The sequence below is a fragment of the Maylandia zebra genome, linkage group LG18 (genome assembly GCF_041146795.1).
Source record: "Maylandia zebra isolate NMK-2024a linkage group LG18, Mzebra_GT3a, whole genome shotgun sequence".
Taxonomy (NCBI): Eukaryota; Metazoa; Chordata; class Actinopteri; order Cichliformes; family Cichlidae; genus Maylandia; species Maylandia zebra.
This window is the reverse complement of record NC_135184.1, coordinates 14,172,367-14,199,249: the sequence shown is the minus strand read 5'-3', so window position 1 is coordinate 14,199,249 and position 26,883 is coordinate 14,172,367. Positions and strand designations below refer to the sequence as shown.

The following is a 26,883-nucleotide window of genomic DNA, read 5'->3' as shown; positions in this document are numbered from 1 at the left end:
AGTAACACAGGAATGTGTAGAGGAACCTGAGACGGACAGTGTAAATGAATCTGAGTCTGTTGAGATCACCGAAGCCGAATCACCTGATACTTGCGAGAATCCTGAGGAGGCAGGGAAAGAAAAAACACTGAATGCAGACCTTATTTCGCAAGAAGAAGATACTGGATTTAACTCTGAGACTAATCCTGACTTTGACATTAAGACCAGACCTCAGAGGTTAAAGAGGGCTCCTTTGAGGTTAACTTATAATGAACCAGGTCATCCCAGTGTGGTAGCCGCCACTACAGTGAAATATGTCTCTTGTTTTTATAAGTGGATAGGTACATCCATCTTTGCTTAGTTGTGTGTTTTACTCACCTGTTGTGCCATAATGGTTTATGTTTTCAAGGTACAAAGTCATGAGGGCATGCTTTTCTTTGGTGGGGGGAGAGTGTAATACTCTGATAAATATCAGTGGTATTTATTTTGTTTTCATGAGAATAAGTCGAAGAGAAAATAACAGTTCATGGTGAGGTTAAGAGTGGTATAGATATGTGATATAAATGTTTGTATTAAAATGCATAAATAGTGTGTGAAAAAATCAGTTACGTTAAAAAACCATAATTTCATGGAATGTGAATGTCTGTTAAAAGAGAAGAAGTGTAACTTGTTTTGTATGCTACGTCACGAGAGGTCATGACTTGCAGATGACTTCCGGGGGAAAGAGACTCGGGAGGAAGAGAGGAGAAAAAAAAGGAGGATTACTAAAATGGCATAGACGAAGCATGGACTTCGGGACTGCTTATGTCACCAAAGTTGTTCGGCAACAACATATCACCCGTCTGCGGACTTCCCGGTAATCATTCGGAGCGTTTGAGCCGGGCTTCCCGTAGCTTTTGTGCTTGGCTAAGCACGAGGCACGTTTGGCTACGTTGGCTAGCTGGAGCTAGGCTAACGCCACGGTCCTGGCTAACGGAGATTCCGCCGGAGCGAAGAGACGGAGTTTGAGAGTTGTCTCGGGAGAGAGTCGCTAACCGTGGATGATTTGCTGCTATCTAAGGAACCGGAGATTCGTTGCTCGCTGCCGCGAGTGGAGACGGTTGCTACCACAACAAGCGAGTTATTCATCGGAGGAGGTGGAGACATCACGGATACTCGGAGGTATTGTTGTTATTATTAAGAGCTCCAACTAATGCGCGCCAACAACAAAAATAAACTAAGAGTGCACTCTGGGGAAAGAATAACATTGGACAGGTTAAGGGAAAAAATACTAAAATCTATCCTCCGGGGGTTTATTGTATGTTTTGTATATGTGTTTTTTTCATGAAAAAAAAAAGGGTTGGATGTGAATTTCCTGCAATTGTTTAATACATTTTCTAACCCTGAGATCCTGTGTTGGGTTTATTGCATGGTGTCTTATCATTTGAGTATTCACATGTATTAGCCTTAATCGGTTAAGTGTATTTCCTTAGCCTCCGCTTGTCTGTGTAGACAAGAGAATCATATGAACCTTAGACTGATATTTATTTTTCGAGATGTATCTTTTATCACAGAATGTTTAAGTAGAGTCAAGACTGCACCCGAGGGCATAAGGGGGGAGTCTTGTCACACGAGCCGGTGGTAAAAGTGTTACACATAAATGCAAAAACATAACATCAAACACAGATCATCAAACTGATATGGGTTAATGACATTTCTAAGGCATAAAACAGGAGACAAACATACTAAAATTAAACTAGCACAAAGCTACAGATTTTATTTCCATGTTTTTTTCCCATGGTTCAAATTTTCAAATTGAGATATTTTCCTCACATGGTATATTGTGGTTATTTTCATATCCTAATTTCATTAAAAATGATTCCTAATAAATTCATACAACTTAGACTTTTTAGGTTGCTAAAATTTTGTTAGATATACAAGCAAATTACTCTGTCGTCGTAACAGGTAGGTTTTCAAAACTCACGAGCTTAGTGTTAAGTGAAGACATGAGCTGTCCACTGATTATCACTTGGTGATTTGCTAGATTACTTTATGCAGGAAGAAATCCTGGGCACCCAGACATATTAGCTGTGCCTCAATTCAGGAGTTGCATCCTTTGGAGGACCCGGCCCACATAGACCGTGAAGGCCGGGTCCTTCAAAGACCTCTGAAATGGGACCGACTAGCCTTCAGATTTGCATCACCGCTGTCTCGGTGGAGTTTAATAAACCCAGCCGTCTGCTCCTTGTTATCTAAAATATAACAGGACAATGGAGTAAATTCTCGACCATCTCACACTTTTGTTTAATCAGTTTTCTGTTTGATGTTTATTCAGCTGTATAAAAACTGTAACTTTAATCTCAGCCAAACCGATTTACTCGCAAACAAATAAAACACTGAAAAAAGCCAAACAATACAATTTTAAAGTTATCTTAGTGACTTATATATCATGTTTAACCCGAGTAGCAAGAGACCCCGCGGGGTCTGAAAACGATGTGCCGGGAGTCCGGTGTTAGCCGGCTCTATTGAACCTTGACCACCTGGTCAGCTATCGAGTTGGTGGGTAACTCCGAAAACGTCAGAGCACTTTTGCAAATATGTGATGTCTCGATAAACTGAGCAGATATTTGAAGTTTACACAGCTACATTCTCACCTAAAAATATGGGAAAAACCTGTCCCAGAAAATTCTGGGATAGGTTGGACCACGAAGGATACACCCGACCCATCGTTCAAGTGCAGCGAAATGAAGGACGCATTTGTCGGCCACATTTGGAGCAGCGTTCGAATTGGGACAGCCTTCGTCGCCTTTCTGTGACATAATCGGCCTTGAAATGTGGCCTCCGAAAGATGCAGCCCCTGAACTGAGACACAGCCACAGTGTGCTATTTTCCACCGTTTATCTTCTACTGATGAGGAGGACGTCACTACGTTGAATTATTGAGGCAATTCTTCTTATTGGATGAAAAACAGAGAAATCCAAGGTAACCGGTTTGGATCCGTATGAGGCAGAAAGGTGAGAAAAGAAAAACAAAACAAATCAAACAAAAAAGAACAAAAAACCTAGTATAAAAGTAGGTTTTCAGTGCCATTAAAACCCACTAACAATGTTTAATAATAGTTAAATAGATGCATGAAATAAACCTTTAATTCAGCCAAAATTACTGAGTTTTGGTTATGTAAACTATGAGCACCATGACTGACCTCACTCGTGCATTAACATCCTAATGAGAGCGTGTGATCTGCATGTTGGAATACGGTTACCAAGAAGCCTTGATCATTTTAAGATATTATAATGTAACATTTTTATAAGTAAAATAGCTTGTTGCTGAGGAAGCTCCTGTTAGTTTACCCAGTTATTGAGTTGTTTATAATGTTTATATTTACTTTATGTATTCGTTTGTGTATTTCTGTGCCTAGTTCTCATTTTCTTCAGAGTTTAGTTTTTACCTGAGTGTCCCTCCCTCTTGTGTCTAGTCTTTTGTATTTAGTCCAGTCATGTGTCTGTTTTCCATGTTCCTTTATGAATTCCTTATGCTTTTGCTTCTAGTTTTGCAGCCATGACTTCTTCTGCTGTCTTGTTCGGCCGTCTCCACTCATATAATCACCCATTTAGTCGCTGTCTCCCCTTTTTCTCATGTCAGAATGTCTGATTGTATTTCAAAATCTGCCTCATGCCTCATTTTTTTTGGTATCTCCGGTGTGTTTTCTGTAGTTAAATATTTCAGTCTGTGTATTTCTTTAATTTTAGGTTTTGGTAGCTGTAGTTTCAGTTTCACTGTTTTGGATTGTGTTTTTTGCCATTTTGGCTTTTGCCTTTTTGGATTTCAACAGGCTGGAAATTAATAGCTTGCTTTAAAATTTACCTCACTCTACCTCTGCATGTCTGCATATTGGTTATCCATTCAATATTCAGTCTGCATGTCTTGCAAATTACGACAGTTAAATTAAATGCAACCACAGTTTCCTGAACAGGAGGACTGATATCTGATACTTAGTTTGTGACTTATTTCACAGAAGTGGCTCTGAAAACAGCCTAACATTATGCACAGTATCATTTTGGAGTCTTTGCAGTTATATTTCTATACTGACTGCACTTGCAAGCTGCATAAATTTAACAGAAAATATATTGGGTGTTGTTGTTCGGCTTATTTTTATTTTTTTTTACTGTTGCCTTGCTTAAATGGTTGAACTGCTGCTATATCAGCCTATAGCATCTCTTGCTCTCACGCTCAGTGCACAACCTGTATGTTCAGGCCAAATGTAAAAAAAAAAAAAAAAAAGCGGTGATTGTTTTCATATTGCATCATGTGGGGAAGGAAAAAGGTTGCCCAAGTGATTTTGTTTTTTCATGAGATGACGGGACATGACATGGTTTTTGTAACGCGGCGTCTCTTCTTGTTTTTTAATCTCCAAAAACATCACAGCTTTTTCGTCACACTGAAATTCAACAGAAGACATGACAACTGATGCTTACGGTAAGTTTATCAGTAATAGTTATACTCTGAATTTGGTACTTAATTACGCTTCATGCTTTACTACTATACAAAAACTAAAGTACATGTTTCTCTCATTTAAGGCAGATTTGCTAAGCTAATGTGTTTAATTATAGAAAATTAAAAATGGAAAACAACATGACAGCTAATGATGGAGTGAGGGATCCTGTACATTACATTTGTAGAGTTGAATTTCCAATTTTTACTGGGACTTTCTTCATCTTAATCTTCATCAGTGTTTTTTTCAAAAATTGGGTACTTTAATCCCTTTGGTTTTATCTGTTATACAAAAACTAGAAACAAAATCAACAGTTTCTGTCATTTTAGAGAATTGTGATTGTGTTTGGTTGCATTTTATTTTGTATCTATGTTTTATTTTTTTCCAGAAAACTGAAAATGGCAAGCGTCACATCTGGACTGAGTAATGATGCTGAATACATGTGTAATACTAATGCTCCCACCATCACTGGACCCCTTTTCATTTTGATCTTCATCCTCAGTATCATAGGCAACAGCCTCCTCTTATGTGTTCTTTTCATCTACGAGGGCCTGAAAAGTATCACAAATATTTTCATCCTGAACCTGGCCTGCTCTGATTTGATCTTCACCATCACACTTCCATTTTGGGCTGTTCATCACCTACACCACTGGGTCTTTGGGGACTTTATCTGCAAATTCATGACTGCTGCATTCTTTGTTGGTTTGTACAGCAGTGTCATTCTGCTGACTGCCATGACAGTGGCACGTTTCATTAGGGTGGTGCTGCCAAACTGGAAAAATAATCGTGCTCTAAGAAAGAAGTGTGCAGTTGGTGCTTGTATAGCTGCCTGGATCATCAGCATCTCAGCGTCCCTGACGGATGCAACAAAAGTAAAGTTTGAAAACTTGGATGGTGAAAACTATTGCTATGATGAATCTGAAGACAAGCTTGGACATTATCTCCAAGTGTCACTGCTATTCTTCCTCCCACTGGCCATCATTATTTTTTGCTATTCTGCAATCCTCAAGACAGTTTTACAAGGTTTAAATAGAAAGAAGCACAAGACTATAGCTGTGCTGTTGTGTATTGTTGCAGCCTTTTTCATTTGCTGGGGGCCATACCATATTATGCTTTTAATTACTTCCCTTTATAAACCCAAAGGTTGCAAGGCAGAGGAACGGTTAGAAGTTGCCTACCATATTAGTGAAATGCTTGCCTATTCTCACTGCTGTATGAACCCTCTGCTATATATGCTCTCAAAGAAGTTGCGAAAGCATCTTTTGAATCTTTTGCGCTGTGAAAATGTGCGCAGGAAGAAGAGAGAGAGAGACACCAGGCAGAATGTGGCTTTCACTGCTGACAGTCCACATAGTCAGTCATTAAATTAAACATTGATTCAGTTTGTAACTGTAAATGTAGAGACTGTATTTCTTTCATATATATATATATATAAAAAAAAAAAAAAAACACCCAGCACGCCCCTGCGGGCGGTTTATCCTTCAAGCTCGGGTCCTCTACCAGAGGCCTGGGAGCTTGAGGGTCCTGCGCAGTATCTTAGCTGTTCCCAGGACTGCGCTCTTCTGGACAGAGATTTCCGATGTTGTTCCCGGGATCTGCTGGAGCCACTCGCCTAGCTTGGGAGTCACCGCACCTAGTGCTCCGATTACCACGGGGACCACCGTTACCTTCACCCTCCACATCCTCTCGAGCTCTTCTCTGAGCCCTATATATATATATATATATATATATATATATATACATACATATGTTTATTTGTGTCTGTATGATTAGTTTTATTCTGATTTTAGTGTTTGCCTGTGAGTGTAGTTTTGATTTTATTTGCATGATTTTATTCTGATATTTGTATTGCATGTTTCTAGTTGTTTGTTTTATTATATAAATATATAACGTTGTTCTAATCCATTGTGGGCTGGCTGGACATGGGACTGTTTAGCTAATAGCAGGCACCTGTTGAGGCGTGAGATTGGTGTTTTGTTTGTTTTTTCCCTCGTCCTCCTGGGACTAGGCTGGGGTGGTCCCCACGTCAGAAGAGGAGTTCCTGTCTCTAACTTTTACACACAAGGAATATTCGTCTTGGGTTGTTGGACAATGGACTGGCGGGAATGTGTGGGATTTTGGTGTACAACGAACAACGAATTTTATGGCAAGTTTCTTTTTTTTTTGTCTTTTAAATCAGGTTTTATTATTGCTTTCTGCATCTGGGAATACTTTTTTTTCCCAGTTAGACGTGTTTGGTCTCTGGGTTTCTGATTCACTTGCTTCCCCGTTGTATTCAAAGGACCTCCTGGTATGACATTTTGGCGCACCAGCTTTAGGTTCTACGTGTGTGAATATATATGCAAAAACTTACATTCACTGCTTTTATTTGCAATGCTGCCTCTGTACAAAATAACAACAATGTAATCAGTCAAAATATAAAATACAGTCAGAATGTTAAATAAAACTTAAAAGTAAGGAAGGAATTGTGCTATTAGACAAATCATAAAAATGTGCGGGTATTTAATTTTTACAAACGAAATGTTGGCGTTGTGATGAAAGCAGCAGTGGGTTTTTGTTTTGTTTTGTTTGTAACGATTCGTTTCATTGAGTCACAGTGACCCCTGTAGATTGTTGTCATTTATAGATCTCTGGTTTCATGTCATTGTGCCGGAACACAACATCTAAAGTTGCCCAACTTATTTAAATTTTAGTCAGTCTTCTGAATATGGATGGAAAAATAAGACATCCCAGATCTGAATGAATGAAATATTCTTATTACAGTTTTTCTCGATTGCTAAAACACATTTCTTGAAACTATGCCTCATATTCTCACAACAGTAAACACAAATCCATAACATCTCACTCAATTTCCCAAACATCCTATTTCCAGGTCAAAATGAAGCTCTACACTCAAAACTATTCACTCTTGCTGAAAAACCAAACTTTGCCCTCAGACATCAAACACAAGCCCTCAAAACACACACACTACAACAGAGTTTTGCACACTGGTACAATTAATTCAAAACAATAGTTCCAAAACAATTAGGTTGCTTATGGTTCTCCCCTTCAAAAACCTTTTCACATGATAAACACAAAAGACGCAACCAATGTATGTACAGTGGCACATTTTTATTCATGTACTATACAGTACAACACACACCAAAAAACATTATTCCACCTCAGCATCTTGTCTTTGGTCTGGGTCAGGCCAGAGAATCTCATCCACATCACAGGCTATATTGGCCCTAGCCAGGCAGCGGGGGTAAAATCCTCTTGCATGCCTGATCCACCCCTGGCATGCATCTACTGATATGTCTAGGCAGGCTTCTTCCATGGCCTGAAGGAGGTGAACACGGACATAAGGTTCTCGGTCATACACTTTCCACCGCCATGCCGAAAATAACTCCTCTATCGGGTTTAGAAAGGGAGAGTATGCAGGCAGAAAGATATTAGAAAACTTTGGGTTATTGGTAAACCAGTCACGAACCAGAGCAGCGCGATGGAAGCTGACGTTATCCCACACAACAACGTAGTGAGGCTGCTCTGGCTGTGCTGGTTCCCTGTAGTCCAGCTGGAACATATGTTGTCTTAAACCATCAAGAAAAGCAAGGAGAAGCATAGTGTTATAGGGTCCTAGTACGGCATGGCGGTGGAGTACCCCTCGTTGGCTGATGGCTGCGCACATAGTGACATTCCCTCCACGCTGACCAGGGACATTTACAATAGCCCGATGGCCAATTATGTTCCTCCCCCTTTTCCTTCTTTTGGTCAGGTTAAAACCTGCCTCATCCACAAAGATTATTTCATGGGGAACAGGCCGTCCTTCAATCTCAAAGATTCTCTGCAAAACACATAACACAGTAGAGTCAATCGGTACCCTGAACCACAGTTCAAGAGTGCTGAAATGGCAGCATAAACTGCCATGCTGTGATGGTACACAATACTTTATACAGTATCAAAACTCATACCTGAACATATTCCACACGTTGGTTTTTCACTCTGTCAGAGTTTCGTTCGAAAGGGACTCGGTATGCCTGTTTCATCCGGAATTGATTCTTTCGGAGGATGCGGTTAATTGTGGAGAGGCTGATGGCATTTATGCCTCGAAAAAGATGATCATCCTCAATCACTCTCCTTTGAATCTCTTGCAGGCGGATTACATTATTTGCAATTACCATGTTTACAAGTTCCCTCTCTTGCTCCTCCGACAAAAGCCTTAACCTGCCTCCACCAGGTGGTCGTCTCTGTGTCCTACAAAAATAGAAGCACTCATTACTGTAACTGTCACACATTCTTTTTACAGGAAAATAATGGAAACATACTGAAACTCAAGAAACATAAGTTCAGTAACTTAAAAGTTACTGTACAAAGCAGTCTTACTGCAAGTACACCTACCTGTTTTCCTCCCTGAAGGTTCTGATGATGGAGGCAACAGTGAAGCGACTCAAATTTGGTTGTACTCGTTGCCCAGCCTCCCTCATGGACAAGGACATGGTCAACTAAAGTGGCTCGAATTTCATCCGAGACTGACTGTCTTCTTGCCCTTGCTCTTCCCCTTCCTTGTCGCCGTCGTTCTCCACCTCCACCTCCTTCACCACGTCCTCCTCCTCCTCCACCTCTCCCTCCTCCTCCACCACCTTCCTGTTGTCCTAGACCACCTCCTCCTCCTCTTTCACCACGTCCTCTTCCTCCACCTCCTCCTCCTCTTTCACCACGTCCTCCTCTTTCACCATGTCCTCTTCCTCCACCACGTCCTCCTCCTTCACCACGTCCTCTTTCTCCACCACGTCCTCTTCCTTTGCATCTCTTTGGATCCATTGTTTCAAACCTGAATGAGCTGACTTTGGCCCTTTTATCTATCCATCGAAGGTTCTGATTGGTGTGTGATAAATTTTGACTCCTAGTGTTTCCACCTGGTTAATTGTGTGCTAATTGAGCTCAAGCTATGCTGACTTAAGTTAACATTATTGAATGCTAGTGCTTTCTAAATGACTACATGGTGTAAGCACTGAAAAATGTAGGGATTTGTGTGTAGAGTTTTGCAGTAACAGTTCACCAAATTTGACTCATGTGTCAAAGCAGGGAATAGTGTTTATAGTTCAGGGAAATGGGTGAGCTTTTTGAAAAATAGCGTTACGGTTTTGAAATTTTAGTTTAAAAGCCTGGTTATAGTGTTTAAGCAATCGAGAAAAACTGTAAATACTTTGTTCTTTACATAGTTGAATGTGCTGACAACAAAATCACACAAAAATTATCAACGGAAATCAAATTTAACAACCAAGGAGGTCTGGATTTGGAGTCACACTCAAAATGAAAGTGGAAAAACACACTACAGGCTGATTCGACTTTGATGTCAGGTCCTTAAAACAAGTCAAAATGAGGCTAAGTACTGTTTGTGTGTTGCCTCCATGTGCCTGTATGACCTCCCTACAATGCCTGGAGATGCTCCTGATGAAGTGGCAGATGGTAAGTAAGTAAGTAAAACTTTATTTATATAGCACCTTTCAAGATAAAAATCACAAAGTGCTTCACAGAAGCTAAAACCTAAAAATAAAAATCAACCAAAAGCAAGTTTAAAAAGATGGGTTTTTAGCTGTTTTTTAAAAGCGACCACTGAGTCCACAGATCTCAGGCTCAAAGGGAGAGAGTTCGACAATCTGGGGGCCACAATTCCAAAAGCTTTGTCGCCTTTTGTTTTCAGCCTCGTGTGTTGGACAGCAAGCAAGCCCTGGTCACATGACCTCAGGGACCTGCTGGGAATGTATGGATGTAAAAGTTCACTTATATATGTTGGTGCTTGTCCATGCAGAGCCCTGAAAGTCAAGGTCAAAACCTTAAACTGGATTCTGAATTTAACGGGGAGCCAGTGCAGCTCAATCAGCAGGGGTGTGACATGGGAAAACTTGGAGGACTTGGTCAGAAGCTTTGCAGCAGCGCTCTGAACAACTTGTAGACGCTCCAAAGAGGCTTTATATAAACAAGTAAACAAAGAATTACAATAGTCCAGACGAGATGAAACAAATGCATGAAGGACAATTTCTAATTCGGAGCGCGATACAATGGACTCAGCTTAGCAAGGTTTCTCAAGTGATAAAAACAGGAGCGAACCAAAGATTTTACATGAGCATCCAAAGTCAGAGCTGAGTCAATACTAACACCAAGGCTCCTGATAGACGGTTTTGCAAATGTAGCAAGTGGACCCAAGTTTTCCATAACACTAGGTACAAATTTTTAGGAGCACAAACAAGAACTTCAGTCTTCTCCTCATTTAGTTGAAGAAAGTTTCCAGCCATCCAACATCTAATGGAGTCTATGCACTTGTGCAAAATCTGTAGCTTGGAAACATCATGGGGCTTAAAGGAGATATATAACCGAATATCATCTGCATAGCAGTGATACGAAATGTCCTTAAAGTGCTCAATAAGTGTTGAAGAGGAAGTAAATACAGTAAGAACAATAAAGGCCCCGAAACTGAACCTCTGGGGGCCTGGGATCTGGGAGTGATCTCCTCCCAGGCCTCTTCCACACTCCCTCCCCTTACCCCCAACCAGTCACGGGACATGGCTGTGCCTCCCTGAGCCTGGTCAAGTAAAGGCTTTGACATATATATCATTAGTAAATCTGGCCCTCTATGCCCCTCCTTCATAATCCGGTGTCAGACTGTAAGGTCATTCATATTCTCAGCAAACCGTTCTTCTCTTTTCCTGAGGGCTTATCAGTTCTCCTAGTTTTCATTGAGGTGTAGGAACCATGAGAAGGAAGGGAACGAAAAAAAAAAGGTTAGGAATAGAAGATACTTTTGAAACGCACCCTTTGTGTTTCCCTGATGATCATCAGTGATACAGATTCTTAGATGCAATTTAGGACACCTACACTATGCTTGGTGACCCCATATCTAATTTATATGTTGACTATATTTTAATGTTTTTTTAAAATATATTTAATCTTTACACTCAAAAGTTTTAACAGCGCTGAGACTGCAGCTGAAACAATAAAAAGAACAAACTGATAACATCCGAAGTGGTTGTGGTCTGAGGTTTCGTTTAAAATCAACTGCAAGCGCAACGTTTTACCTTTAGTTTCACTTTGATCTTGAGCGAGGAAACTGAAGCGATTTTCTTGTTTCCGTTAGCAGGTTGGGAGACATTAAAGTTTCAGAGATGCCGTTTAGTCCTGTATAGGCCATCTCCTCCCTGTATCCGTCTGACCTAATGTAGTCTTAACTTGTTGCAACTAGATTTTGTCGTTTTCCTCTCACTAACTGTTTACTTGTTTTATCATGCAGCACAGGGACTTTAGGTGGTATTTGATGGCTCATAGGCTTACTGTGGAAACATGGTGTCCTCCTGTGACCCAGAGGAAAAACAAGTTATGATACTTATTTATTTATCTTTTTAGAATAATGGAAGCATTGCGTTTAAAACAAACATATTGCATTTTTTTTAAAACAAAATTGTTATGTATTTGTTGTTTTTATCATCTGTAGTAGAGTATATTGTATCAGGTGTTGTTTAATCACAGAATGTTGTGATGTAATAATGTCATACATTTTCAAAATCTATGTGGATTTCCGTTAAAGGAAATTTTGTTACATATTGAAGCAATTAGACAGAAGCAGATGTAATTACTAAAATATCATATTGTGGCATGTTGGGAGTGGCTAGTTAGCTCCCATCATGCCTTGGGAATATGTGTTGCTGTTTAAGATGTTTATTGTTTTGTGACTCTTAACTGTTCTTGTTGATGCTGCAGTATAAATTCATTGACAGTTATTGTTTGATGGAAATAATCTTGTACCATGAGTGAGTTCAGGCATGTAGTTATTGACCCTCTGAAGCACAGTGTAATACAGCAGAAGCGTTCAGTGAAGTTCTCCCTTTTTCTGCTTGGGGTAAGATAACATGCTCAACCTCAGCATGGGTTCTTTACTGTTAAGATTCCTCAGTTTGGCACAATATTAACAATAGACAAATAGACTTCTCATTTTAACTTTTGTTTTTGTCAACCTTGCTTCTGCACACCTATACACTCATATCAGTGTTAGATCGTTTCATCCACAAATGACAAAGGACCGGGAGACAGAAAGGATTTTACTCATAACTGTGGAAGTGGAGTTGTTCTTAGAGCTGTCAGGAAATGAGGTGGAGGAGGGCCAGACATTAGAACAAGAAGGTAAAAACTCAGAGGGGGAAATTTCAAGTTTTGAGGAGCCTTAGAAGTAGGGGTGGGTTTTGATTATCGATTTTCTGATGAAAATCGATCCTAGCTTGAATAACACGATATCGATTCATTAAAATCCTGAATCGATTTTTAAATATAACTTTATTTTATTTTGCCCCAAATGACAGAATCTCAGGTTAAACCTCACCTGGGAATATTAGGTGCTGCAAGCGCCTGGGTGGCTGCAGCTCAAGAGATAGAGTAGGTCACCTACTAACTGAAAGGTTGGTGGTTTCGTTCCCCAAGTTGATCTCCAGTGCGTCCATTGGAAGGTGAATGGTAGATAGAAAGCATTTACATACAAAAAATTGCTTGTGCGAATGACGCACTACGGTAGTCTACGGTAGTGCAAAGTCTACGGTGACTGTAGACCAGGGGTGTCGAACCCCAGGCCTCGAGGGCCGATGTCTTGCAGGTTTTAGATATCACCCCGGGTCAACACCCCTGAATCAAATGATTAGTTCATTACCAGGCCTCTGGAGAACTTCAAGACATGTTGAGGAGGCCATTTACTCATTTAAATCAGCTGTGTTGGATCAAGGACACATCTAAAACCTGCAGGATACCGGCCCTCGAGGCCTGGAGTTCGACACCTGTGCCGTAGACGGTTACGTCTTTTCATTGGCCCGGAGTCTTCAGTGACCGTAGACACTGTAGACTCGGGGCCAATAGGAGCGCCGAATCCAACTGTAGACTACCAATTGTATGTCGACGGAAGTTGCGTCACCAAAACGACAACACACGGTGGGACAGCGAAGAAGCCGGTGTTCTGGGAAAAAACATCCTACCCAATGGTTCTGCGCAGACGCGGCGCATGCACACAACACCAACGCCGAATTAACGTCTTTTTCTCTCACCCATCCGGAATACTTCTTAAGGTTATGGTTATGGTTAGGGGCAGGGTTAGGTTTAGTCGCAAGTCACCGTCAAATTATAATACGGGTAGGACGTTTTGTCAGAGTAGGATGGTTTCTCAGAACACCGGCAAGTCTGCTATTTTTTATGGAAACTGGAATTTCTTTTATGTTTACAGTAAGTGATAGACTCTAAGACGCTCCTGGATTTACCTGAAATTACACGAGGCTGAATAGCCCATTTAACTCTTTTACTTCAGGGTACATCTAATGTATTACGCCCATTTCTAGTCTTTTCAGTGGCTACAGCTGATGATGATGACACTAGCAGTTCGTGTTATAAATCCAGATGCCCCTGCACTTCGTCAGCAGACCGGGTGAGAAGTATGGTCTTCACCAAACCTCCACAGGAGCTGCTCAGCCGAGTCGTTGCATTCACTCACGCACAGAAGGTATCCACGCGCCTTCACGTGGTGCTTTCGGTGGCTCGTTACAAATGATGTGAGATATATGAAGTAGTAAGTGTATCGTGTATTTAATGGTAAATGGCCTGTATTTGTATAGCGCTTTTACTAGTCCCCCCTAGGAACCCCAAAGCACTTTACACACCCAGTCATCCACCCATTCACACACACATTCACACACTGGTGGAGGCAAGCTACAGTTGTAGCCACAGCTGCCCTGGGGCAGACTGACAGAAGCGAGGGTACCATATCGCGCCATCGGCCCTTCTGGCCAACACCAGTAGGCGGTAGGTGAAGTGTCTTGCCCAAGGACACAACGACCGAGACTGTCCGAGCCTTCCGATTACAAGGAAAACTCCCAACTCTTGAGCCACGATCATGATATCATACGAATCTGCCTAGTATGATATTAATCATACTAGGCAGATTTACTGCACTGCCATTTACTACCCATTTACCCATGTATGGCTATTGTCAGTACATGTTGCTCATAAACTTTCTTTAAGTGTGTAACATTCACAGTGATATTGTTGATGGTAACGTGTATGATTCCAGCATACCTGACAGGCACTTTTGACTTTTTGTACACAGTTAATTATGTAAAGCCCCTTGCATTGCATTTATAATCAAGTTCACTGATTGACTATCCTGCAGTGATGTTTTCCTGTATTCCTGTTTCATCCACTTACATACAAACATACAAGTATAAATAAATACAATCTATAGAAAGAGAAATATGTTTTATATGTTTTTTATTTAGTTGCACACAAATAGCCTTCTCTGCCAACAGGTTCAGAAGACACAACTATGTAGAAACACATAACAGACCAGAACCACAGAAGCAATGTGTACAAGCAGGTGGCAAACACAAGTTTTTGTACAACACAAGCCTCTGCAACAGCTTCAGTGTTTCCTGGAATTGATTCGGAAACACTAACAGAGCTATTATCTGTCTGTTATGACAGTCAAATTTCCCCCAGATAGGTTGAGGTCTAGTGACTGTGAAAGATATGATCACACCATTTTCATAATCATCTATTCAGTGACCCCTCTTCAAATACTTACGTCACAATACAAAGATAATCTCTCGTAGCAACTTTGTACTGATTTTACGACTCGTTTCTCTTTGAGAAGTGGACCTTAACATGGCAGCAAAGTGCAACAATGTCTCTCCGTGTGGGGGTCAGAAGTTCAGGGTATGCCTTTAATTTTCTTGCTTGTACAGACAAGTACAAATGACAGTACAATGGTATGAATAATCCTTCTCAATTTACCAGTATAAAAGTAAAACAATTACATTGTCTCATCGGGGCACTCCTCCTATGGCCAGTCTTTGCACATCATAATAACACAGAAGAAATGAAAGCAATTCATTCTCAATTGCTGTTAATTTCAGGGGATTTTCCAACCTGTTTTGGTTCAAAAGAGCCAAAGGAAAATCCTCATCGATGTTGGAGTAAAAACTAGATGCTTTTATTGTTTGTACACTGATAATACTGTGCTGTCATTGTAAACCACTCAAAATAAATAAATAACACATTGTGATCATACTGAAGACCACAAACAGCAGTCCAGGCATCAGTTGCGATAAAGGAGCTGGAAACATCACCTGATAAAGAAAAAAAAACAACAGACTGAATGAAAAACAGAAGTTTCCTTCATTGCACTATATTCACCAATCACAAGGCTCTTCTTTCCCCTTTTGCCACCCTAGACTTTTGACCAATCACCGATCTGGATGAATTGCACTACCGTACTGTCCATCCCCTTTCTTTTCTTCTGTGTTATAATGATGTGCAATGACTAGCCATAACAGGATTCTGAGCTCCTATCGGGCCAAGTTTTACAGTGTCTACGGTCACCGTATAGACTTTGCGCTACCGTAGACTCGACGGGTATGTTCTCCTGAAATTCAATTGAAATGACATGCATTTTTTCATTTTAATGCGCCAAGTAAAAGTAAAATGTATGCGTTTAAGAATCTGCACTTTTTTACTGCACTTTTACAAGCAATGCTGTTTTTGTAAAAAAGAAAATGAAAAGAAAATGTTGCTGAAATCCAGTGAAGCTGTTTTCACTTCTCTCTTCTCTTTGCACATGTCATGATAGGCTAGACGGAAAAAATGCAATGAAAGAAAATTTCTGTGGTCATATTAGTACGAAGTGTAAGTGTATTAACACAATCAGTGAGGGAAACACAGAGTGCATGCACAAGGTAGGCTCTTCTTGGCTGTCTTTCTCTTTTGAATTAGGTGATAACACTCATGAGAAATGATTCATGTAATAATAAAATATTAATATTTATTATTTATCTTAACAATTATTTATTTATTATTAACAAAAATAAAAGTTGTGACAGAAATATAGGAAATGTAAGGAAATGTAGGAATATGGGGTGGAATTTGATATTACTGCGATATGAATTAACCAGGGAATATTAAATAAAACTTCAGTGCTGTTATGCAAGCAACATTATATGTTGTGACCATTTTCTTCACTGGTTCACAATAACCCCCGTGGACTTGCTTTATTTGCCATTCATCTCTGATGTTGTCATGGTCCGGAGTCTGTGACTCCGTGTTTATGTTTTTATTATTCTGTGGTTTTGTTTATTCTGGGTTTTTGTACTCTCCTTCTTCACGTTTCATGTTCCTGCGTTCTGTGTTCCCCAGTCTGTGTTAAGTTTGTGTGTGTTGTGTCATTACATGTATGTGTTCCTGTTTTACTTTGAAGGTGTCTGTCTGACGTCAGTGCGTTCTGTGTATGTTTCCCCTGCCTCGTCAGCTGTGATGTCTCCCAGGTGTGGTTCCCTCCTGTTTCCCATCCCCTGATTGCTGGTGTGTGTATTTAGTGTGTTCCCTCGTCCTTGTTGCTGGTTTGTCTGCGTCTCTCCGTCCGTCATTCTGTGTATTTCCCCGTGCCTCCCTGCATCTGGTTAGTTTTTCCCAGTTTAGGTTTTCTTAGTTTCATGCTCACCCTCGCCATCTCTGTTTGTATCTACATTTGATTAATAAACTCACTTGCACCACAGCTGCCGCATCTTGGATCCTAAATAATTCGCACACTGCTTGCCCTGGCAACCCGTGACAGATGTCATATCATTCTGATTAAACACATTTTATTTAAAATGGTTTATTTTGAGACAAAATTCAGTATCTTCTGTTTTTATTCCATATTCTTGTTTCTACATTTAATTTTTCCTGAATGCTGTTGAAGGCATGAATATTATGCTGTTTAACTTTATAATCATTGGTTCTAAACTGCTTTAGTTTTTATCTTGACTAACATATTTGTACCAAAATGCATTAATTATATATATATATATATATATATATATATATATATATATATATATATATATATATATATATAAATAAAAAAAATCATCTTCACAGTATAAGATTTTTTTTTTCATTTCCTCAACAGTACTTTCCTCACAAGACCTAAACAAGTAAATCATGGCCTTGGACAGTGACAGTTATGATTACATACACTTTAATGAGACTCACAGCAGCGAGACCGAGTATGACATTAAGATATCAGAACTTTACTATCCTGCTGCTGTCAACAGTCTCGTCTTCTGCATCAGCCTGCCTACAAACAGCTTCCTGCTGTGGGTCCTCTGGACGGAACAAGCTTGGAAGATCACATCGGATATTTTACTTCTTCAGCTCACAGTTTCTAACCTCTGCCTCACTGTGACATTGCCTTTTGCAGCCTGTAATGCACTCCATACGTGGGTCTTTGGAGAGTGGGCCTGCGGAGTAGGTGTAGGGATTTATTTTCTGGGACTATTCACCGCCGTGGTGATCCTCACTGCCATGTCTTTGCATTCTTATGTTACTGTGGTTCAGCCTTGGTGCTTGTCTGCACAGGCCTTAACAAAATATGGTGTTCTCATAGGTAGCATTGTGATGTGGCTGGTGTGTGCTGCTGCAAGCATTAAACTGGCTGTGAGTGGTCGAGTCATCGAAATCGCTGACATGAAAGTGTGTGTAAATTTTGTGGAGTCACTAACCATGAAACTCACTGAAATCTACACACAGATTTTTCTTTTCTTTCTCATTCCTGTCCTTATCACTTCATTCTGTTATGTTCACATGTGGATAATGGCGAAGCAGGGCAGGATAAACAGCCAACAACAGCCTTCAAAATTGATTTTAGGCATAACTGTCAGTACTTTTCTATGCTTGGCTCCTTCTAGCATCCACATGTTTATACAGTCCTTGCTACTATTGGATTTTTATGAGTACACACATGAACTGATATATGCATTGCACTATGCTTGGTTGATCATTCATTCCATCATTCACATCTACTGCTGCTTTATCCCTTTGGTGCATTTAATAGGAGTACAAAGGTTTAGGAGGTATCTTCCCATGCCGTGCAATACATTATCACTGTGCAGAGATGAAACTAAAACTGACAGTCCAATGGCATTAATCCCTCTCCAAAATGAGGAAGAAATTTGAATTTACTGTAGCATGCATGCATTAGGATGAGACGGGTAGATGCTGGAGAATTTGATTAGATAAATTAGCTGAACTTAATATAGTACAAGCAAAAAAACAACAAAAAAAGTTGGCAGCACCTATTAATGATAGAGTCTGACTTTGTTGATGCCAAAGGGGTGTACCACACAGCAAGATTAAGTTTTCTGTTACAAAAGTGACTTTGTTTTTACCTGGCTAAATCACCATGGCAACATGCTTAATCGAGGGCCAGTGTCCTGCAGATTTTAGATCTCACCCTGGGTCAACACACCTGAATCAAATGATTAGTTCATTACCAGGCCTCTGGAGAACTTCAAGACATGTTGAGGAGCTCATTTAGCCTTTAAATCAGCTGTGTTGGATCAAGGACACATCTAAAGCCTGCAGGACACCGGCCCTCGAGGCCTGCAGTTCGAGACCCCTGATATAAAGAGAAACAGAAGTGACAATTTCAGTTTGACATTGTGTTTCAATACCTTTTCTTAATGTTTTTAACTGTGTTTATATACTTTCTAATCAGAATCTTCTATTTTAAACTTCCACTACTCCAAAATGATCAGTTGATTATACTGTATTGTAGTAGTGATACTGTAGATTGGTCACTATGATTACATGTCTCCAAAAGTTGAATCTGTTCATCTGGACGTAGCGTTTTCAGTGGGAGAAATGTTTTGTCACTCATCCAAGGGACTTCTTCAGTCTCAGCCGACTGCAGGTTTCCCCAATCTTATAAACAGTACATTTGCATAATGACTGAAACCAGCCAACTGAAAGAACAATGGGCTGGGAGGTCAGTTCCTTCATCATAAATATGCAAATTCTCATGACCATTGATCAAAGACCACTGATCATTGGCCATGAGTACCATTCACAGAGAGTTGGGGAATGGCTGCGAACACAGCATTGTAAAATGGCAAATGATGTAACCTTAGGCTTCCTCCTCCTTTAAAAAAAAAAAATCACTATAAAAGTTGTTTGTTTATATACATTTGATATTATGATTATTTTTCTCAATGAATTTCATTAAAAAAAATTAAACTAACTTTTGTATCTTGTTGAAGTTTATTTATTTTGAAAGAGATACCTTTTAATATTTTCTTAACAGCATACTTTCTTTTTCAACAAGCGAGCAACTAGCAAATAGACCTGTCGACTTAAGAGGTCGATTTTGTAATCATGTTGGACCAAATTCCTGGTGCAGATCAGTTAGAGTGTAGTGTGAAGAAGCCTCAAATAACTCACTTAGCATGATAATAGAAAAGGCTCAACGATTGATCCAGTGTGTTAACATCTTCCATGTTCGGTTCAACAAAGCAGGCAAGTTCAGCAGGTGCAGACTCAGCCATCAGATTAGCATGTATGAAAAACAAACTAGGGGTTTTAGGGGTTTATGTTATTATATCAATTAGTTTTACAAAGTTTTTTTTATTGTTTCCATTATTTTCAGCAGGATATATTTTCTTCCCAAAAAAGTAGCTTATTTTCAAACTTTATATCATCAGCATTTTAAGGCTTTACCAAATAAAAATAAAAAATCAGATAAATAAAACTTTATCTTTATCTTTTGATCAGTGCAGCAAAACTGTAGACAATTAGTTGTGAGTGATATTGAAACATAGGTGTAATTTTGTTTAAGTTTCATTTTAAATGTGGACAAAATGTTTGTTTGTTTTTTATTTTGGTTTGGGCGTTATCTTGAACTTAGTGTGAAACAGAAAGAGGAACTGTTGGTTTGCTTAAGATCATTGCAGCTTTTCCTGAACAGTACAGTTCAACAGAACACTTGCTGGCAGATACAAGAGGTAGGTTTCTGTGTTTAATCCCCTTTATTAGTCTCTGTTTTACATATTAAATTAAAACTAAAATCCACAGTTTCTGTCAGTATAGAGAAAACAGCTAAGTTATAGTATTTAAATGTGTTGAAAAAATCTTATTTTGTGTTTATATTTTGTAGAAAATCGACAATGGCAAACAACATGACAAGCGATCAAGTCCATTTTCTTTGTGACAGTGACTTTCCCAGTATTACTGGCCCTTTCTTCATCTTGATCTTCATCCTCAGTATCATAGGCAACAGCCTCCTCTTATGTGTTCTTTTCATCTACGAGGACCTGAAAAGTATCACAAATATTTTCATCCTGAACCTGGCCTGCTCTGATTTGATCTTCACCATCACACTTCCGTTCTGGGCCGTTGATCACCTACAACAATGGGTCTTTGGGGACTTTGTCTGCAAATTAATGACTGCCGTATTCTTTGTTGGTTTGTACAGCAGTGTCATTCTACTGACCGCCATGACAGTTGCCCGTTTCATTAGGGTGGTGCTGCCAAACTGGAAAAGCAACCGTGCTAGAAGAAGGAGGTATGCAATCGGCGCCTGTATAGCTGCCTGGATCATCAGCATCTCGGCATCCCTGAGTGATGCAACTAAAGTAAAAGCCATAAACTGGGATAATCAGAACTATTGTGATGATGGATCTGATGACAAGCTTGGACGTTATCTCCAAGTGTCACTGCTATTCTTCCTCCCATTTGCCATCATTATTTTTTGCTATTCTGCCATCCTCAAGACAGTTTTACAAGGTTTAAGTAGAAAGAAGCACAAGACTGTAGCTGTGCTGTTGTGTATTGTTGCAGTCTTCTTCATTTGCTGGGGGCCATACCATATTATGCTTTTAATTAACTCTCTTTATAAACCCATAGGTTGTAAGGCAGAGGAACGGTTAGCAGTTGCCTACCGTATTTGTGAAATGCTTGCCTATTCTCACTGCTGTATGAACCCTCTGCTATACATGCTCTCACAGAAGTTGCGAAATAATCTGTTTAATCTTTTGAAATGTAAAAATTTGTGCAGTAAGAACAAGGAGGAAAATATTGGCCAGAAAACCTCTGGTATTCAGAATGTAGCTTTCACAGTAGACAACTCTTCTGTTAACACAGAACGACGCAATGATCCATTTAAAAGTCCCTCTTGAAAGTAAACACTGATTCAGTCTTCAAATACTTTTACAAAACAAAGGTTGTATATAATTTGACATGTTTTGCATATAGTCTTGATATCATATACACAGATTTTGTTTTAGGCTTTTTAATGTGCAAGGTCAAAGATGTTTGTAAAATTGTGCATTTCGCTGGTGTCGTTTTATTAGTATTTTTTGTAGAAATGAAAATGTTTCTGAAATACAGTGAAGCTTTTTTCACTTCTTTGTTTTTGTGGTATGTAATGTCAGATGAATTGGGGGAAAAAAATGCATTGACAGCAGTTTTCTGTGGTCACCGATAGAGTCAGAGTAGTGTGTAGTATAAGTATATTAACATATTCACTAAGGGAAACCGTGAAGCAGAAGGGAAGTCACTTGGGCCTTTAATCTTTCTTTGAAATGGATAATAATGTAATGAGTCGTGTAATAAAAAATGAGAAACGTTTTGGAATATGGACATTAATATTACAGGAATATAAATCATAATAGAAAAAAATTACAAAATGTTAAAGCTTGGACATATGGAATAAATTATGCTTAACTGACAATTCATACAGGTTTGCAGGTATTCTACAGGTATGCTAACTCTTTGTTTCACTGACTCACAGTGACCCTAGACTCACTTTATCATTTATAGATCTCTGATGTCATCACATTGTTCTCAAACACAACATTTAAATTGCTCCACTTTATTAAAATTCCATTTAGCCTCCTAATTTTTCTTCCATATAGTTGACTTCATATTTTTTAACTGTCACTGATGACAGGACACGTATGCTGACATGCTGGATAAATGTTATGATCATTCTGGATGCTTTTGAGCAGGGTTAGTTTCATCTACCTCTGGCCAATATAGACCTGACACAAAAAGTGAGGCAATGTTTGCTGTGCTGGAAATGTTGTAATATTCTTAAGCAAACTAATAGCTTCTCTGTCATAATCTCCAGGGTGTTTAGATTTGAAGGTGAGTTGAACCCAAATGCAGACATGAGCAGAAAGAGGTTAACAAAGCGAACTGTGTATTTGATTGATGGCAAAAAAGGAACGAAAGCAGCAAACATCCAAATGGGTGAAACAAAAGCTCAATGGGGAAAACAGAAAACTAAACATCTACGAAAAAACACAATGAGGTGGCATGACGAAACACACTAGTACTGAGAAACACAAAGGACAACGGAAAAAGGAACTACAACAGATACTCTGACAAAGGACAGCGCGCAAAGGACACAGGCTCACTAAAATAAAATAAAACAGGAAGCATAAACACAGAGAGACAAGATACCCAAACTTGACATTGACAAAACTTAAACATACATGGAGACATGAAAGACTTCAAGGAGACACAAAAGAATAAAACACAGACAGATGTCTAAAGGGGCAGGAGGAGAACTAACAGACAAAACAGACTAAACTAGAGACATAAAATAATAGAATAGGGAACTAGTGGGAATAAAAAAAAGTCATAAGCACAAGGAAACCCAAACAGAACTAGAAAAAATTTGCATTTCCTGTGAAAATGCTGTGTGGATGCCTTAACGCTGAAGATGTCTGCTGAAAAAGAAAAAAAAATGTTGCCCTGAGCAGGATTTGAACCTGGACCTTGTGGTCTCAAGGCAGCTACTCATGTCACTGCACCAAACTCTTGCTCACAAAGAAAAGGTGGAGAGACTGACAATTCTGCTGAAATGAGCAGAAGCTGCTGAGAATTGTGGTGATAAGAGGTGAAAAGGCTGAAAACTTTGCAGAAAAGAGATGAATCAGCAGAATTTCTGCTGAAAAGAGGTGAAAATTCTTTTTTTTCTTTTGCAATATCACAAGTAACAGGTTTAATTCAGTCCGTTTAACTGTAAAATGTTTCGGTTACAGATTTTAAAATAAACAGGAAGTTGTATTGTACAATACAGAAAAGTGGAGCACAGATCAAACAGTTACTTTTACAATAATAATCACACAACTAGCATTTGTGACAACCTGCGCTGTTTGAAGTTCTGCAGAGGTCATTAGAGTGCATGTAGCACGCAGAGCTCTACTGCACTTTCAGGTTTTATGGTATGTAAACCTGCAATGCACTGAGTCTCAAAGTTAAAAAGAAAGTCAGTCTGAAGAAGGCACCAGTTATTTTCGGGCCTTTTTCTTTTTTGCTTTTTCTGAATCATCGTGAGCCTTCCTCTTGGCAGCAAGCTTGTTAGCCTCACGGACTTTTCTTTTCTTTCCAAACATGATTTTGTCATAGAGGTACTTTTCCTTTTTCTTCATCATCATAATGGCCAGACGCTTCTCCTCTGCTTTCTCCTCCTGCTCCAAGCGTGCCTTATTTTCTACCTTCAGCTTTCCAGGTGTCACTTTGACATGTAGAGACTTGCCCTGGGATCTTTGTTCTTCCATTTTCTTAAGGTTTTTCTCTTCTGCTACTTCCTCTTCATCATCCTCTTCATCACCATTGTCATCCTCTTCTTGTTCTTCTTCCTCTTCCTGTTCTCCCTCCTCCTCCTCTTCTTCCTCATCCTCCTCTTGTTCATTGCCTGGTTTTTCTCCTCGCTGTAAGGCCATCATCTTCAGTTTCTCTGGAGGCACATAGTCACCTTCCTTCTCTTCCACAAACGGAGACAGGTGAGGGGGTAGAGTCACCCCAAGGAAATAATCCTCCACAGGCAAGAGAATTTTGGCATTGACACAGTCGTATAGCCACTGGGGTTGGATGTAGTATCTGTTGATATACTGTTTGCCAACACTGGGCCTGTCAATAATTTGATGGGTGATGGTCTCATCTGTCACATCGTATGTGCTACCAATGCACACAGACTTGTCCCAGGATACCTGACCTCCAAAACACCTGATGACGAATGCCAGAGACTCTCTGGGAACTTCTCTGTTGAGGTAAAACTTGAGTCCCTCAAAAAGCTTCTTCTGAGCTTCTTGCTGTTTCAGTTCCTTTTCCCTAGCCTCCATCTTCTCCATGTCCTCCCCTTCACTGGGAAACTGGTCCAGTTGAGCCTCCTCCTCATCTGCAGAAGAAACCACGCGTGCCAGACTGGCACTCAGAGCTGACAGTTTCTCTAAGTAACTTTCTGAATTCATGGCATAGTCATCCTCACTCTCTTCCTTAGGCTCTGACTCTCCATTACTGTCCAGCTTTGGTGGGTAGACCAAGTTGAGGGAACTGTAGAGCCTGAAACTGACAAAGCCCAGCAGAGTGGTGTACAACTCTGTGAATGTTGCCATTACTCTGTAATCAACATCAACGGGGTGATCATGGGAGAACTGATATGGCACCACCCATGTAATGAGCTGTCCCATCACCTCAGCCTGATAATATATTCCCTTGATGGAGAGGAAAACCTTTCGGAGAGAACGTGATGCGATCACATAGTTCATCCACTCCACAGTAAGGCGCCTGCACAGCTGGATTGTCTGCACATGACATTTTCCTGTTCGAGCAAAAGTAGAGAAGAGGAAGCACATGCAGAGGGCATCGTCGATATCACGGAGGGCATCAATGAAGGTTGGATACCTTTCTTTGATGATGTGATCCAATTTATAGGTCGGCTTGTTCTCTCTCAGTCTTTCCACTGCAGACCACTCTGTTTTTCCATAAGCCTTCTTAAGCTTGTACTCTCCGAACTTTCCAACAATTGGCTCATGGAGCAGAAAGCGGATGTCTTTGAGCAGGTAGAAGGTCCTTGGGGCTGTAGATCCCTTGTTCACCTTCTTCTTGTGTTTTGGCTCATGAGGGTATATGCCTTTGAGAATGCAAAGTCGCCTGAAATCTGGGAGGCTGAGCTGCAACTTCTTTCGAGCTCTGTTTCTTGTGATGTAGTTGGTGGCAGAGCCCCTCTCAAACTTTTTCTTTTGAAGACCTCCCATTTAGAGACAGTTTCTAACCCTCCACGGAGTTTTATCCAAATGTAGTTGTGTACAAATTACACAATTCGCAAGGGTACACAACAACGACCGACACAACACGCAGGAGATGCACGTGTGGCTTGACATGCGCGAAAGAGGGCCTCTCTTTCGCGCATGTCAAGCCACACGCAGTAGGACCCCTACTGAGGTGAAAATTCTGCTGAAAAGAGTTCAATTAGCAGAATTTTTGCTGAAAAGAGTTCAATCAGCAGAATTTCTGCTGAAAATAGTTTTTTTCTGAAAAAAGCAGAAAAAACTGAAAATTTTGCTGAAAAGAGTTGAATGAGCAGAATTTCTGGAAAAGCTTAAAATTCTAATGAAAACAGCAGAAGAGGCTGAGATTTGTGCTGATAAGAGGTGAAAATGCTGAACCAATCAGAGGTGCTTCTGTCTGCTTCATCAGGCTGTGTACTTGTATGTATTTCTGCCATGGACTGTTAACAAGAATCTGAGGTCCATATTAGAAAAGCTGGTAAAATCATAAAACTTTGCAGAATTGTAATAAATTATTAATATGAATTACTTGTCTGTGATAGTGTATTAATTTGTAGTGAAAAAAAAAATGTCGAACAAGGTGGGATTGAACCCAAAAACTTTGGTCTGAAGATTCGTTTCATTACCAATCGACTGTATCTCGGTTGCGGAGATATGACGAGAGAAGAAACGGCTTCATTTTCGGAGTTTGAAAAATGAGAGGAGGACAGATTTCCTCCCCTCAAACAAACGTAATTTATGGCTCAATGGTAAGATGACTGTAAAAACTGCTTCGACCTTGAGTGTCAGCACTGTCTGAAGATGAATTGGCACAAGCCTCGTGTCTTAACTTAAGGACATATGACGATTTGAAAATGCCTCTCATTAGAGAGTTCCAGCTGTGATTTTGAACAAAGTCCCCATTCACTTTGTTTGGAGAGTTTTCAGACATTGTGTTGCTCTGAGGCGATTTGATAAAAATCTGTAACTTCCACAACAGTGATAGTGACATTTTCTGAAAGCCAGCAAAAATACCTACGTTTTGATGTATAATTTGAGGAAGTTGAGTGGAAATTTAGCGAGTAGCAAGAAGTTGTTTGGACATGAAGAGAAAATTCACAAAGTTTCACTGTCCACTCTGAGTTAATTGCATAGCAACCATAGCAACACATGTATTTTCTGAAAAATCACAAAGCTGCAACTGAGAACTTAAAGAGGCATTAAATAAAAACGGTAACACATACGAAAAAGCTGAATCAGACAGGAATAGCCCAATCATTTGAGAACGTTTTAAAGTTTGAATGGAGTTTCCAGGTGAAAGTATGAGGAAGAAGTTAGGTTTCAAAGACAAGCAAGTTTTAGCAGAATTGTGGAAGTTTCCCATTCATTTCAATGGGACAAATTAAAGGAAAAAAGTGTAATATTTTAAAAAGTATAATAGTAATAAGTACCCGTTTGAATGGTGAAAATCGGCTGAAAACTGAGGGAGTAGTTAAGCAGCAAAGAAACGGAGCAACTAGAATAATAAAGAATAAAGAGAAACAGGATCTCAATAGGATCTCA

General features: G+C 39.8%; 4 protein-coding genes across 4 annotated transcripts; 2 read left to right on the top strand and 2 right to left on the bottom strand.

Moving 5' to 3' along the window:
• The first annotated feature begins 4,335 nt into the window (after positions 1–4,335).
• LOC101471041 (chemokine XC receptor 1-like) lies at positions 4,336–6,118 on the top strand. The gene is made up of 2 exons (XM_004542922.2): positions 4,336–4,434; positions 4,839–6,118. Exon 2 carries the CDS (start codon positions 4,849–4,851, stop codon positions 5,818–5,820), a length of 972 nt encoding a protein of 323 aa, XP_004542979.2. The 5' UTR covers positions 4,336–4,434; positions 4,839–4,848; the 3' UTR covers positions 5,821–6,118.
• Positions 6,119–7,546: 1,428 nt separating this feature from the next.
• LOC106676183 (uncharacterized) lies at positions 7,547–9,276 on the bottom strand. The gene is made up of 3 exons (XM_014412246.4): positions 8,828–9,276; positions 8,401–8,683; positions 7,547–8,273 (listed from the first exon to the last, which is right to left on the bottom strand). The coding sequence occupies exons 1-3, from the start codon at positions 8,923–8,925 to the stop codon at positions 7,602–7,604; spliced, it is 1,053 nt and encodes a 350-aa protein (XP_014267732.2). The 5' UTR covers positions 8,926–9,276; the 3' UTR covers positions 7,547–7,601.
• A 10,890-nt stretch (positions 9,277–20,166) lies between these two features.
• Positions 20,167–21,949, top strand: LOC101471330 (chemokine XC receptor 1). The gene is made up of 2 exons (XM_004542923.5): positions 20,167–20,265; positions 20,418–21,949. The coding sequence occupies exon 2, from the start codon at positions 20,428–20,430 to the stop codon at positions 21,436–21,438; it is 1,011 nt and encodes a 336-aa protein (XP_004542980.1). The 5' UTR covers positions 20,167–20,265; positions 20,418–20,427; the 3' UTR covers positions 21,439–21,949.
• A 1,306-nt stretch (positions 21,950–23,255) lies between these two features.
• LOC101471627 (pescadillo) lies at positions 23,256–25,439 on the bottom strand. The gene has a single exon (XM_024799674.2). The coding sequence runs from the start codon at positions 25,306–25,308 to the stop codon at positions 23,560–23,562; it is 1,749 nt and encodes a 582-aa protein (XP_024655442.2). The 5' UTR covers positions 25,309–25,439; the 3' UTR covers positions 23,256–23,559.
• Positions 25,440–26,883: the final 1,444 nt, after the last annotated feature.